The sequence below is a fragment of the Lampris incognitus genome, chromosome 2, assembly GCF_029633865.1.
Source record: "Lampris incognitus isolate fLamInc1 chromosome 2, fLamInc1.hap2, whole genome shotgun sequence".
NCBI lineage: Eukaryota > Metazoa > Chordata > Actinopteri > Lampriformes > Lampridae > Lampris > Lampris incognitus.
In genome coordinates this window covers 9,707,688-9,722,204 of record NC_079212.1, presented here as the reverse complement: position 1 = coordinate 9,722,204, position 14,517 = coordinate 9,707,688, and the positions used below count along the sequence as shown (strand labels likewise).

The window sequence follows — 14,517 nt, the reverse complement described above, 5'->3', positions numbered from 1 at the left end:
AATAATTCATGCCAGAAGCAGGAATGAGTGAACTAATTCTACTGTGATAAAGCAAACAAAAACCTAAATTCAAACATTCTTTCAGAACGTGTTTGACTTTGAATACCCGTTTTGACTTTGACAGCCGCCACAAAACGAATGTAATCTGCTCCTTTGTTTCTTCACTGTCCACGCTTTCCATATCTAATAAATCCGCTTCAACCCCAGTGATTACCCGTGGCAGCTGGTGCTAAAACGTTTTTTTTGGGGGGGGGGGGGCGCAATGTACCTTGGTGCAGCACACCTGACAGCTGCTTTATTGTCCACACAGCCACGGAGTTATTAAGAAGGACAATGTAGCCTATAGATTTTATCAAGGTTCGTAGACGGTGGATGATTGACAGTCGAGACGAGGTGTGGTGGTGGGTGTGAACATGATTGACAGCCACAAGAATTGTCCAATCACATTAGCTCAAAAAAACATTAAAACAATTCACTGCCAATAAAAGTGGGAGTGTCTGGGGCGCAAAAGGTCTCTAAACCTATGGGAGATATTTCAAGATATCAACCTTTTAATTACTGTTTGACAGCTTCTCGGACGCAGACAAAGAGATGAAATGTTGACCTGGCGTTCCTAAAACTGCACGTTCTGTTTGCCTTCAGGTAACCTGTCGTAGAGTTAACTGAGGCGTTATTAGTCCTCAGATTACTTTGTGTCATAGACGTCAAATAAACAGTCACAGAGAACATAATAGCTCCTATTTTCCAACCCCGTAGGACAACAGGGCCGCTTTTATGGCACTATAAATTGTGAGTGGTTGTTCATTAACTCATCTTCAGGTCTAGAGCCTTTATAAATACAGCGAGGGAATGCTGTGTTCGCCACAAACCCGGGCAGATTACTCCAACAACAACCAGCGAAACAAATCCATTGAAGAAAACAGCAACATGAAGACCATCACCTGCCTTTCACTCCTGGTCGTTTTGTGCCAGCAGGCCGTCGCCGTCACGGTCACGGTAAGAACGTGCTTTATAGAAAAACCAGCAAATTTAACAGCTGAAAATTAGGTTTACTTGACACCTTATCAGGGTCCTACTTTTTGTCCTTTAAATTTGATAGATAAGCAGAAGGCACTCCTTAATTTGAAGAGGCTGCAACTGCCCTTGCTGGTTCACCCAAACGAGCCAATAAACTCCATGGAAAACCAAGCGTAGCCATAGCAATCACTTCTTTTACTAGTTTTAAAAAGCCATTTAAAAAACACCAAGGTTTAATTTTAAAATCAGACATAACCTTTGACTCAAATCAGGACTTTTCAGAGTCAAATTTAAAAGTACAAACTGAAACCAGGATGTATTTTGGTATCCTGATAGACGAGGTCATCTCCAGCATGTGGATGTATCAGCACCAAACACCTTTAAATTCCACAAACTGGTTTTCCAAAGAGTCTTCTGTTCATTACATATTTTATTGCTTTGAATTTCTACAAATTATCCATTAGATCCTTTAGAAAAGTGGACACTGTTGTCCCGTCAGTGCTGCTTACTGGTTTTTAATACATGTACCATCAGTGTCCTCATGAAACTCATAGAAGAGACGCTCAATTTCAATAATTTCATATATAACCCTGAACTGCTCTTTATAGGTCTTTGCAAAGCTCTTCTGGGATGTTTCCGATGACAAAAGTTCATCAAATACATACATTGTTGTCAAGATGAGGTTAATGCTCAGGCAACATCTCAGCCATGAGTCATGTCTCCACAGGAGGGACCATACAAGTTCTCCCTGGCTTCAGTAAAGGAACTTGGACAGCTGATGGCCAGAGAAGGTGTGCTGGGGAAAGACAGTCTTCCTCTGGCGGAGGCCAAAGTCCAGGCTGTGTGCGCCGAACCAGATCTGCCCACCGAGTTCAGACCCCTTTGCCAAAGCAAAGACGCCGGGGTGTCCCTCAACAGGCTAGGTACAGCTCACACTTTACACAAACTTTCTGATCGTTGTGTTCATAATTAAGACGGTGAGAATTACCGAGAAGAAGGCTAGAAGGGCCTTTGAATGTAAGCCAACGCATGTTTTTAAAGCTGAGAGTCAAAGTTGAAGTTGACGTTGCATCAGGTCGAGAAAATTCGAAGAATAATAAATCTGTTGGAAGCGGCTGGGAAATTGATTTTCTTTTTTCTCTTTTATCTTCAACGAGGCCGTTGAAGTTAACCTGCTGATAAACTGTTCTTCGATCAATACATGAGTGTTAACCACGAGAATGGGACTGTGTGTGTGTGTGTGTGTGTGTGTGTGTGTGTCCTCTCAGCATTTGTGGCCGCCAACTCTGATGCCTGTGAGCTCTGTGAGTCTGTGGCTTGCACCGGCTGTTGAAGAAACCTACGCCTCTCTGCATTATAACACATAACTTGATGTGCACATTTCCCCCATGTACGCATTCTTAACAACTGCATTTGAAGAAATTAAAGTACACAGCTACAGTTTTATTCGTCGCCTCGTTTGTGGTTTTTTTTTCTCTCCTGGGGCCTGAACAGTTACAACACAGCAGCATGTGGGCAAAGTTCATGAGCGTCTGCTCTGCAGGAAAAACACTGCTGTTAAATTTGATTGAAATCTATTGTTTCAATAAAATGGCATAAAAAAATCAACATATGTACGTATTTCTTTTCCCATTCAAATGCAACTGGAAAGTGTACCCTTTCTTACACAAAAAAACATGAACGTCACACAGGTGACATGGGGAATGTGCGCTTTGCACTTAGTAAACATGGTTTGGGGCGTTTTCATGGTTTGATGGTTGAAGTTCATGTCCAACAAATTTCTATTGTATTATATTTTATCACATAGAAACATGTTGAGTGAAGCTGGACAGAACATGTGCTGCACATGTGACACAACATGTGGTACATGTACAACACATGACACATGTAATCACACAGGACCTTCATGTGTTTCCATGTAAGGTCTTGTTGAGTGTGACTTGAATAGTTTCTAGAAGCTGTATCACTTAAGCATGTGTAAAATACACTAACAAGAATACTATCAAAGAAAAACTGCTCCAAGTGGACACTTCCCTTATTTTGCATTTGAAGTTGTGTCATTGCTCACATTTGGAAAGACACAGTCACTTCTCAGATAAAAATCACATTACAGGCAACTTTCCCTGTTTGAATTTTACTCATCAAATGAGTATTTAATATGGTAGAACTATATCAAGTTTGTGAAAGCATTCAGATGGCTTCCGTTAGAAAAATAATACAAAACAAGTCATCGGGTTTCTCTAACACTGCCCTGCAGCCCCAGCGTCTCGTCTCACCATCACCACAGATGCTCTGTGTGAGCTTCTTACCGACTCTGTTCGCCGCTGAGCAACTTTTCTTCCAGCTGATGCACAACGTCAACAGTGGACAGAGCTACTTCACGATGACAGAGTACATATATTAAAAATCAAAAGGTGGTGCGGATACATGATTTTTTAAAAATATGTTAGCATTTACAATTTTATTATATACAAGTCACATATTGAATAATTTAACACAGTAAACCCCTCACCTCCCCCCACCCCCCTCCCAACATTCCCAGATCCTCAAGGAGAAATACAGATTAAACAAATAATGAAATTACATACAACTAAATCGAAGACACAAAAAAAAGTTCAAGAAATATAAATAATCAGTATGGTTCACCTATACACAAAGAATCTCTCGGTTTACAATCAATACTAGTTGGGCCGTTCCTGACTCAAGTCAAGAGGCATCCAAGTCCGTTATACTGGTTAAAGTGTCAAAGTAAGTCAGAAAAGGCATCCAGACTTTCTTGAACTTTTTTACCTGTTACCCTTTAAGGTAAATTTTATCTTTTCTAACTTAAGATAAAACATAATATCCCTGATCCATCTGATATGAGATGGGGGTCTTGAGCTCTTCCAATTTAAGAGTATTAGGTACCGAGCTAGTAATGTGACAACCGATTTTTATGCATGTGGTTAGCCTGGCATGCATTGAAATGATTAAATAAATCTATTCAAACAGTTAACATGGAGACCCATTCGGCCGTGTTGATATGCAAAGCCTGTGTGATTCATTCCCATGTGGTAATAATGGAAATGGTAATGTTGGGCACAGGAAAATAACTTGGTAGTTTCTGGTCACCATTCCACTGCTGTCGACAATCCATTATCTGCATACCGACTAAGGTCTGTCACTGGTCTGCTTAATGTCAATAGTCTCAAATGGCCAATGTCATGGTCTTGTAATACACGTGTGAATAAGTTATTCATTGTAAATCACATTTCGCCGGCCTTACGCATACGAAATAGGTAGCGATTGTATAGAAAACGGCCTGTGTTCTATTATAACAGGTGTCTGAAATTCAGATTTGACCAGAAATGTAAAGCGCTTTGAGTGGCTGTTGCAGTTAGAAAAGCGCTATATAAAATGCAACTTGATTGATTGATTGATTGATTAATGTAGTAAAGGCCACCAATTTATACATGTTAGATGGCTAGTCACAGTCTTCTGGTCTCACACCAAGTATGGCAATTAAAGGATGAGGATCAATAGTCGTACTGAAAATTTCACTTAAGGATTTAAATATTGCTGACCAAAATGTACGTATGTAGATCAGGGCATGTCCAGAACATATGCAACAAAGTGCATGTTTATATCTGTCACAAGTGGGATCGATGTTGGGGTAAATTTTGGCCAATTTAGCTAAGTTAGGTGGACACGGTGAACAATCTTAAACAGAGTAAGCCCAAATCTACTACATGAAGAGGAAGAGTGTACCAGATCCAAAACTGCATCCCACAGACCATCAGGGAGAAGAGTACCAAGATCTTGCTCCCAGAGATTTCTAAGGCTAGCCAATGGCTGAGGGTTTATAGTGGCTAGTTTATTATAGATCTTTGTGATGGCGCCCTTGAGACTAGCCTCTGTGGCTAAAAGTGTATCTATTGATGTTATCTGCGGTATCTCAGGGAAAGGATGGAAACCCTTCTGAACAAAATGCCTAATCTGTAAATAGCAGTAGAAGTAGGAGTGGGGTAGGTTAAAATCTTCTACCAATTGATTGAATGAAGCAAATATCCCATCAAAGTATAAATCCTTTATAAATCGAATTCCATTCCCATGCCATGCTCGAAAAGCCATATCTAACTTGGCAAGGGTAAAGAGGTGGTTTGACATAAAGGGTGTCATTAAGGAGGCTTTTTGCAGACCAAATGTTTTCCTAACTTGAGTCCATATTCTGATTGTATGAGCTGTAACCAGATTTTTGTGTGCTATTCCAATTACCATGGGTAGTGGGGAAGTGACTAAGGAATGAATAGGAAGATCATGCGGTTCTATCTTTGCCCACTCAGGTGTGTGCTCAAGCGAGCTGCTTTGAACATGCATTATGACCTTCTGGATATTACTAGCCCAATAGTAGTAAAGAAGATTGGGTATAGCCATCCTTCCCAGTGCTTTAGGATGTTGTAGGAAGTCCTCATGTATCTGGGGTTGTCTGCCATCCCAGATAACGGTAGAGAACATCCTGTCAAGAATACTAAACTGTTTTTTTTAAATGAATATAAGAATGTTCTGAAAAAAAATACAGGAACTTAGGGACAATATTCATTTTAAGCAAACTAATGCGCCCAGCTATTGATAATGGTAATGTGCAGCAGCGCTCTATATCTTGTTTGCATTTGTCAATTAAAGGGGAGAAGTTTAGCTTGTGTAAAAGCTGAAAGGAGCGAGGAACCATGATCCCAAAATATTTGAAATTTGAGGTCACTCTCCTGAAGGGGAACATAGAGGCAGGGATACCAAGGGCCATAAGGTTCAATGGGAAAACCTTGCATTTTTGCAAGCTCAACTTGTATCCGGAGAGATTCCCAAATTGTTCCAGCTTAGATAGGATAGAGGGAAAGACAATGTAGAGTTGGTGATGTATAAGAGAAGGCCATCAGCGTACAATGACACTTTGTGTACCATACCACCTTGGATTAACCCTTCAAAGGAGCTACACTGTTGTAAGGAAGCCTCAAGTGGCTCGATCACTAAATCAAAAAGCAATGGGGAGAGTGGACAACCCTATCTTATTCCCCTATACAGAGGGAAATATCTTGATTGTACCTCGTTAGTTCGAACCGATGCTAAGGGGTCATTATATATTAATTTAACCCAAGAAATAAAGATGAGTCCAAAGCCAAATGTTGAAAGTGCGTCGAAAAGGAAACCCCATTCCACCCAATCAAAAGTCTTCTCCGCGTCTAAGGCAACGACAACTTCGGGTGAAGCAGATTTTGACTGGGTGTATATTATATCAAAAACCTTACGAGTATTATCGAAGAAGTGCCTACCCTGAATAAATTTTGATTGATCGGGTGAAATAAGGGCTGGGAGAACCCCTTCAAGGCACTTGGCTAAACATTTCGCAAGAATTTTAAAATCTGTATTAAGGAGACTGATTGAACGATAGGATTCACAGCGCAGAGGATCTTTTTTGGGGATGAGACATTTTAAGGCTTGCCCCAGCGTTTGTGGTAGCTGACCATCCGAGAGGAATCGATTATACATTTTCATGAGTAATGGGGAGAGTTCATTTGAGAACTACTTAAAAAATTCCACTGGGAGCCCGTCTGGCCCAGGTGTTTTCCCCGACTGCATACACTTGATGGCTTCCCGAACCTCTTCCACCGCCAAACTGCTATCAAGGTTGGACTTCTCTGTATCTCTTAAGTGTAGGTAAATTCAATCCTTGAAAAGGGAATCTGCCTCATCAGAACCATTATTACACCCGGCTGTATTACAGTTTACCATACTACACTGCAAATGTATCATTAATTTGTTTATGGCCTGTAACCGTGGAATCTGAAGTGGTCTGTATTTGTGTAATTTGATGCAACACGTATGCCTGGTGTGCCTGGTGATCCAAGAGGCTGCCAATTTTGTCCCGAAATTCATAGGTAGTGTATTTAGCCCTTGAAAGAAGATGTTCAGCCTTAGCTGTAGAAGCTAAGTCAAATTCTGTCTGAAGACTGGTTCTCTTTTGGTACAGTTCTGGGGTAGGTGAAGTGGCTTAATGTGCATCCAACTGGGCTGTTATCACTGAGGTCCTTTAGTTTGGAAATATTTTCTTTTTTATTATGTGAGGTGAAATTAATAATTTGGCACAGGTAGGCTTTAAGAGTTTCCCACAGAGTTCTATGGGAGATATCTGGTGTAGCATTTGTTTCAATAAAAAACTTAATCTGGGTGCTCAAGTACCTAACAAATTTAGAGTCTGAGAGTAGAAGAGAGTTCAGGTGCCATGCTCTGCAATGCGTGGTTTGTTCAGGGAAAGACAATTCAAAAGAAAGGGAGGCATGATCAGAAATGACAATACTATGATACTTAATGTCTAAGTATGATATGCATGATCCACAGTGCTGGTTGATACCCAAATCCAAAAGACATGCATGTTAGGGTTAATACTCCTGTCTGTGCGTCTGACTAGGCAATAGGAAGAAGAACTGGAGTTAGACATTTCATCAAAGAGGTCAGGTGAATTGGCCATACTAAATTGTCGCTAGGTGCGAATGTGTGTGTGTGTGTGTGTGTGTGTGTGTGTGTGTGTGTGTGTGTGTGTGTGTGCGTGTGCGTGTGCGTGTGCGTGTATATGTGTGTCCTATGATGGCTTGGCGGCCTGTCCAGGGTGTCTCCCTGCCAGTTGCCCAATGGCTGCTGGGATAGACTCCAGCATCCCAGTGACCCTGAGAGCAGGATAAACGGTTTGGATAATGGGTGGACAATACTTAATGTGGTCAGTGACAGGTATAAGCCAAGTGTCAAGAAGAAAATAATCAATTCGGGAATAGCTGTAGTGAACCGGAAAGAAAAAAGAAAATGCTCTTCTGGTTGGGAAACTAAACCTCCAGGGGTCAAATAACCAATATTGTTCAATGAAATTATTAATTACTTTGGCTGTCTTGGACAGTGGTACAGGTCTGGTGGCGGAGCGATCTAACATGGAATTGAGGACACAAAGTCTCCACCAACAATTAAAAATGGTTGTCCACATCGGGTAGAGCCAAGAACAAAGAAATAATAAAAGCATCGTCACCCCAGTTAGGTGCATACATGTTTGCTAGGATTATGGGTTTGTTTAAAAGTTTGCCAGTAACTATCATATAGCTACCATTCAGGTCAGCTACAACATTTTCAGTTTCAAATGAAATATCTTTGTGTATAATTATAGCAGTTCCCCTGGCCCTTGAATTAAATTTCGAATGAAAAACCTTCCCTACCCAGCTTTTTCGGATTTTGTTGACATCAGCGTTACAAAAGTGTGTTTCTTGAAGAAATTATATACTCACGTTTAGCTGAGAGAGGTGAGCTAGTACTCTTTTTCTTTTCTCTTGGGTGATGGCCTGGCAGCCTGTCTAGAGTGTCTCCTCGCCTGCCACCCAGTGACTGCTGGGATAGGCTCCAGCATTCCCGGGACCCTGTGAGCAGGATAAACGGTTTGGATAATGGATGGACGGATGGATGGATGGATGTTTAGGCCCTTCACATTCCAAGAGATCATAATAAACTTTCTATTCCTAACCTTATCTTCATTAATGAGGGCAGCAGAACCATATAGATTAGGAAGGAAAAGCCTTTTGCTCAACGAGAGATTGATGTAGATGAATATGGTTGAAGCTGTAATAATGACCTTTATAAAATGCAAAGCAAAAAAACTACGAAAATAAAAACAAAAATTCAGAAAAAAGGATACCCCCCCCATAGCACTTACCCAAACGAAGCGCTATAAAGCCCTACATAGTACACAACCGCTTAAGATGCTTTAAACCTAACACTCGCATCTTGGCATTCCTCACTAAATACCAGAAATGGGGGTGTAAACTTAAATCGTCGAGAGAGAGAAAAAAGCAGAACAAAACACACAGCCTTCACTATTGGTGGCAGCCTCCAAACATAGTGTAACGTGCATGGATAAGTAGACACGTTGGTCCTTGACTAACGGGTCGGACCCTTTAGTCGACTGGTTAACGTTGTCGCTTGCGGTGCAGGAGATACGGGTTCGCGTCCCGGCCGTGGCGACGGTATCTCGGACTGCCCCCCGAATTCGCTACAATAGGAACGAGTGAGAATAAACATGTCTACGACTGGATCATGTCATTGGCAACAGTGTGGCATGGATAATAAACACAAATTACAACTGTGAACTGAAAGGTCTGCCATAGCGAGTAAGTACACTTCACAAATTATTGTCCAGATGATCACGAGGAACTTATTGTTTACCCGTGCGCATACTGTGACGGACCGTCTACGCTTCAAAGCACAGGCCCCAGCGGGGACATGTCTTCGCTCCCTGCGCCACTCGGCGCCTCCAGAGCCCTGCCGATATCAGCCTTAACAAGGGTAGACGCATCCAACGGTGACTTGAACTCTTGTTTGGACCCTTCACATGTGAACCGGAGCGTTGCAGGATATGCCGGTGAGTATTTCAGACCAGCTCCGAGAAGCATTTTCTGGACAGGTGTGGGTTCTTTCTGCTCGGGTGCAATATCGACTCGGGGTCCTTCGACTACATATGACGTCACGGATTATGTCGCTAGCTAGTGTAAACTACTAATAAGACACGTTAGCCCCCTAGCTAACGGGTCTGACCCTTTAGCCGAGCGGTTAGTGATGTCGCCATGTGGTGCAGTACCACCCCGTATCGAATCCCGCACCGGGCAAGAAAATAACCGGTTACCTTGGTGGCAGCGGTGGGATCCGGAAGTGTGCAGATCCTCAGAAGTCTCTTCGGAGCGCGGGAATGATAAAGCGCGAGGGCGCGCTTCCGGGAGAGGGTGACGACTATAAACTACTAATAGTCCTTAGCTAACGGGTCCGACCCTTTAGCCGAGCGGTTAGTGATGTCGCCTTGTGGTGCAGTACTTCCCGTAATGAATCCCGCACCAGGCAAGAAAGTAACCGGTTACACTAGCGTTGTTTAGCGCTAGCTTTATAGTTATTTAGCTGTGTGTTTTATACAATCCACGTTGACACAGAGTCGGTTAGTAAAGGTTCGAGGGCCGAAGGCCCGAGCTGCGTCTAACGTCAATCTCCTTTCCCCCGCTGTTCCTAAACTGAACTAGCCCCTACTCAATCATAATGCGTGGAGTAGTGATGTCATCTGTAGTCGCAGGACCCCGAGCACATCCGGTCCGCACTACGTCAGTGCTAAGGGCCTGGCAGAAGCTAATCTTTGTCCCGCGAAATGTCAGCTGCCCCGAGCTCTGCGCAGAATCTGCTCCTTAGCTCGATGGTGGCGCAGGCGTACAATATGGCTCGAGGGGGGCCCGTTTGGCTGCGGTGGTGTGAGGGTGCGATGAGCCCCCCTTAAATGTGTTTCTAGAAGACCAACGACTCTGATGTTCTGCCTCCGTGATCTGTTTTCCCGATCATCCAGACGGGTGTAAAGCGTCTCGTTTTCAGCCTTCGGGTCCGCATAGGGGCGCTGCTCCACCTCTTGGACGTTCACTACATGAGAGAAGTGTGTGGCGACTGTGCTTCGGGGCTCAGAAAGGATATTTCGTCCCTCGTAGTGTCGAGTATTCCCTTCAGAGCGCCACGGGTAAGTTGCTGAGGGTTAGCCGCTGCGGCTTAGGGGCTAGCGTTAGCCTCGGTAATTTTCAGGCTAGCATTCGCTTGGGTAGTTTTCAGGCTAGCATTAGCTTCGGTAGTTTTCAGGCTAGCGTCAGCCTCGGTAGTTTTCAGGCTAGCATTAGCTTCTGTAGCTTTCAGGCTAGCATTAGCTTCGGTAGCTTTCAGGCTAGCATTAGCTTCGGTAGCTTTGCCCATGGCTGGCCGTGTGGTATGGTTATCGTTAGCAGAGGCCGCGTGTTTGCTCAGGTTTGTTGCTCTTGTGCTGGGCTTACCACTCATCGTGCGGTCTTAAGTGTCGGCCACATTTTACACCAAACTCTTATAAACAAAGTGTGAGTGTTCGGTTGCAATAATTTGACGATGTAAGTTATCAAACTAGCAGTACGTGAGGAGCGGTTGAGTTCGCGACTTTACTCCGCCATGACACCGGAACTCCGGATACATGATTTTTAAATTTGATTTTTCTAGGGATGTCTTTTTACCCCCCCCCCCCCATTTCTCCCCAAATGTACTTGGCCAATTACTCCACTCTCCCGAGCCGCCCCGGGTCGCTGCTCCCTCTGCTGTGCTGTCTGCTTGGGTGGTTTTCAGTGAACACTAATGTTTCTTAGTCTTCTCTAGAGTCATACACTGCCTTGGGATGATTCAATCCAGTGTTTCCTTGTCCTGTGATTTGTGAGTGAAATGGCAGTAGTTGGCCTGTTGAACTTTCTAGACACACCTGCTCAGCTGGACTGGCCTTTGACCAATAGGTGTGTGATTATGATCTGGTGGATTTGACATGCCAACTTGACTGGAAGCTCAAAATTATTAAGGTGGGGTTTAATGGCTGGGGTGGGCGTCATGGGGGAGATAGGTGGGGGGGGGGCAGGTGGTGTGGGAGACAGGTGGGGGGGTTATGAGCGTCAGTGTCCAGGGGCCCCCTCGGAGTATTATCCAGCCTTGTTGAGAACATTACGTGCTCTAATCTTATCTGTGTTTACAGTCTGTTGTGTTGTAAACTGGAGGTTAATACTAGCTCGTCAGGCAACATGATAATAACCCAAAATACAACTAGTAAATCTGTAGCCGTATTGATTAAACCAAGGAAATGTCTCATTTCTAAAATAAGACATCTCCAAGATCTAGCTAAGCGCTCTTGAAATGTTATGGCATGAACTGAACCGTTACATTAGAGATGGAACTGTGTGAAAATGTAATATCACAATTACAGTAACCAAAATGATCACACATATTATCGCAGTATTGTTAAAATGTGCTGAAAATGTGCTGAGACACACACTGAAATCAGTTCCCTAAGTTTTACATTCGAAACGACAAATAAAATTAGCAGCACTGGGCACTTTTTGTTTGCATAAACATTAAAATAACAACATAGCCAATACCTTATGTAAACATATGAAAACCGTATCAAATTCACAATAACATTAAAGATGGCGCCATGAGAGGTAGGGCCTAACTGCACTTTGTGCACATTGCAGATAAGAAAACGGCATCCAAAAAGAAATTTCTTCACATTTTATGTTCAAGTGATGAGAGCTAGTCCTTTACAGATTTTGCAACACTGGTCGTGCCTGACCAGAATGGCTCTTACAGGCAGTTTCACTGTTGCGTGCGTTGCTGTTGGGAGGGGGGGGGGTTCTGTCATTCAGCCCAACTCTGTGATTTAGCTTGCTAGAGAGGTGGGTTTTTTTTCATGAAGTTTCCCTAGTGCAGGTTTTTAAATGAACACAATGACCACATTTCACACTTATGCTGCGTTCCAGACAACTCGGAATTTGAGATTTTCCCGCCTCCTCTAGAGCAAATCCATCTACCCCAACTTCATGGAAAAGCAGTTGTCTGATGTCACACAACAATGGCAGCACCCATGGAGGCGCACAGTGTTGGTGGTAAACCATCAACTAAAAGGCAACGTAAAGTATATTTGCCTGTATTTAATTACAATTAGGGGCGGCATGGTGGCCCAGTGGTTAGCACTGCTGCCTCACAGCAAGAAGGTCCTGGGTTTAAACCCCAGGCCGTCCCAGGTCCTTTCTGTTTGGAGTTTGCATGTTCTTCCCATGTCTGTATGGGTTTCCTCCGGGTGCTCTGGTTTCCTTCCACCATCAAAAACACATGCATGTTAGGGTTAATACTCCTGTCTGTGCCCCTGAGCAAGGCAATGGAAAGAAAAACTGGAGTTGGTCCCCAGGCGCTGCACAGTGGCTGCCCACTGTTCCTAGCCAGCTAGGATGGGTTAAATGTAGAGGAAGAATTTAATTTGTATGTATGTACAAAATGACTAATAAAGAGTATTCCGTTCCAATAATACATACTATCATATTGTAAAACCTGTTCTGCATGTAAATTGATGTCACAATATGTTGACAATGTAGCTGGTTATGGTAAACAATCTCGGAAAGTTATCTCTGCACAGAAGTTATTCCTCTGTTTCGTTTATCTATGCAAGGAGGCTATGCTGCGGATAATTCAATTATCTATACATTTGCCAGTAAAAACACCAGTTTGTCACAGTTGGCCATGTTTTTTGCTTATGTTTGGTGTCGTGCACGTGGAATGCTTGGAGGTCAGAAAATGGAAATTCCAACTGGGAAATTCTGACCTCAGACTTTGAATGAAATGCACCATTAGTCCTCATAGAAGGCTAAAAAAATCTCCGTCAGAGCACTGTCACTGCCTTCCGCCCTGTTTTCATTGATGCAAAACAAACCCACATTGCATGTTGCGCCTTCGCACCTGGTTTCAAGTCCAGTTGGTGGTGGTAATGAACCTCTAAGCCAACTGCCAATAAACAGTACATAAGAACCCCTACGTGTGGGAGACTTGTTTCTAATCTTGGTTGATGCTGGACAGTATTTACCATGAGTTTTTCAACCACAGTTTAAATGATCATTAAAAATTGGAGCGGTAATGCTAACCATCGGGAATTTTATCGTGAAACCGGTAACCGTTTTATCACTACATTACATCCTTCACGGAAAACAGACAAAAACTTGTAAAAAAGAAGAAAAATCTGCAAAATTTCTGCAAGGAGGAGTGGTCTATACAGTCATTCCCAGTCACAGGAGATTTTATGTGGGTCACGAAATAAAATTTCAGAATTTCTTCATTTTTTATTGAAAGAGGCCATATCATGTTTTTTGGGGTTTTCCTTTTCCTTTAGTGTGTTATATAGCTGGGAGGTGCTTGTAAAAAGTCTGCAGAGTTACAAAGCCCGAAGTCCACACCAAATGGAGTTATTCTGTCCAACAGAAAACACTGCCTGAAACGCTTGCTTTGTAGTCCAGCGTTTTCTTCTGTTACTTATCTACGTCACTATGTAACAAATTTTCATTATAACTCGTTTGTCAGAAAGGGTGACCATTAAAAGAATAAATCCTGTAAGCAGGAATGAAGTGGCACACAACATAAACCTGTGTTCAGTTTGACTGCAGGATTTAATCTGCTATTTTCTGAGTTCCACGTTTTAGCAGAAAAAAATTATAACAACATAACATTTTGTATTTTGCAATAAGGAGGGGGGTCTTAAAGTGAAAATAGCCCAAACAGCCCATTTTAGAAAGAAGACAAACTGATGGGGTTGTAAAAGGGCCAGTATAAAACAAATAAGGATTTTTTTTATAAAACTGTGAGTCATGCAAAGCTACTCTAGTGGAACCCTGAAATAAAAATACAGAGCTGGAATGAGCATGATATGACCGCTTGACGATTTATATCTGCAGTACACAGTGAGCCACATGAAGGAGCTCGTTGGCGTTTCTGCCACACTCATGGTTTCCAGCAGGAACAGACGGAAAGCTGCACCTGATATGCGCGTTGCGCTCTTCTCTTGTACAGCGGGCTGGGATGCACTACTAAAAGCAGGCAGACCCACCCATCACATTGGCAAGGTGTAAGTAAAATTAATGTGCA

At 42.9% G+C, this 14,517-nt stretch overlaps 1 protein-coding gene across 1 annotated transcript; it reads left to right on the top strand.

Annotated features, from left to right (window-relative positions):
- The first annotated feature begins 834 nt into the window (after nt 1-834).
- LOC130108400 (guanylate cyclase activator 2B-like) lies at nt 835-2,625 on the top strand. Its single transcript, XM_056275311.1, has 3 exons — nt 835-996; nt 1,745-1,940; nt 2,286-2,625. The coding sequence occupies exons 1-3, from the start codon at nt 850-852 to the stop codon at nt 2,348-2,350; spliced, it is 408 nt and encodes a 135-aa protein (XP_056131286.1). The 5' UTR covers nt 835-849; the 3' UTR covers nt 2,351-2,625.
- Nucleotides 2,626-14,517: the final 11,892 nt, after the last annotated feature.

Bases quoted from the DNA above. Each gene is read 5' to 3' on its own strand.
- LOC130108400 (XM_056275311.1), top strand. From the start codon at position 850: ATGCTGTGTTCGCCACAAACCCGGGCAGATTACTCCAACAACAACCAG. The intron at 997-1,744 runs GTAAGAACGTGC...ATGTCTCCACAG, and splicing joins CCGTCGCCGTCACGGTCACG to GAGGGACCATACAAGTTCTC. The intron at 1,941-2,285 runs GTACAGCTCACA...GTGTCCTCTCAG, and splicing joins GGTGTCCCTCAACAGGCTAG to CATTTGTGGCCGCCAACTCT.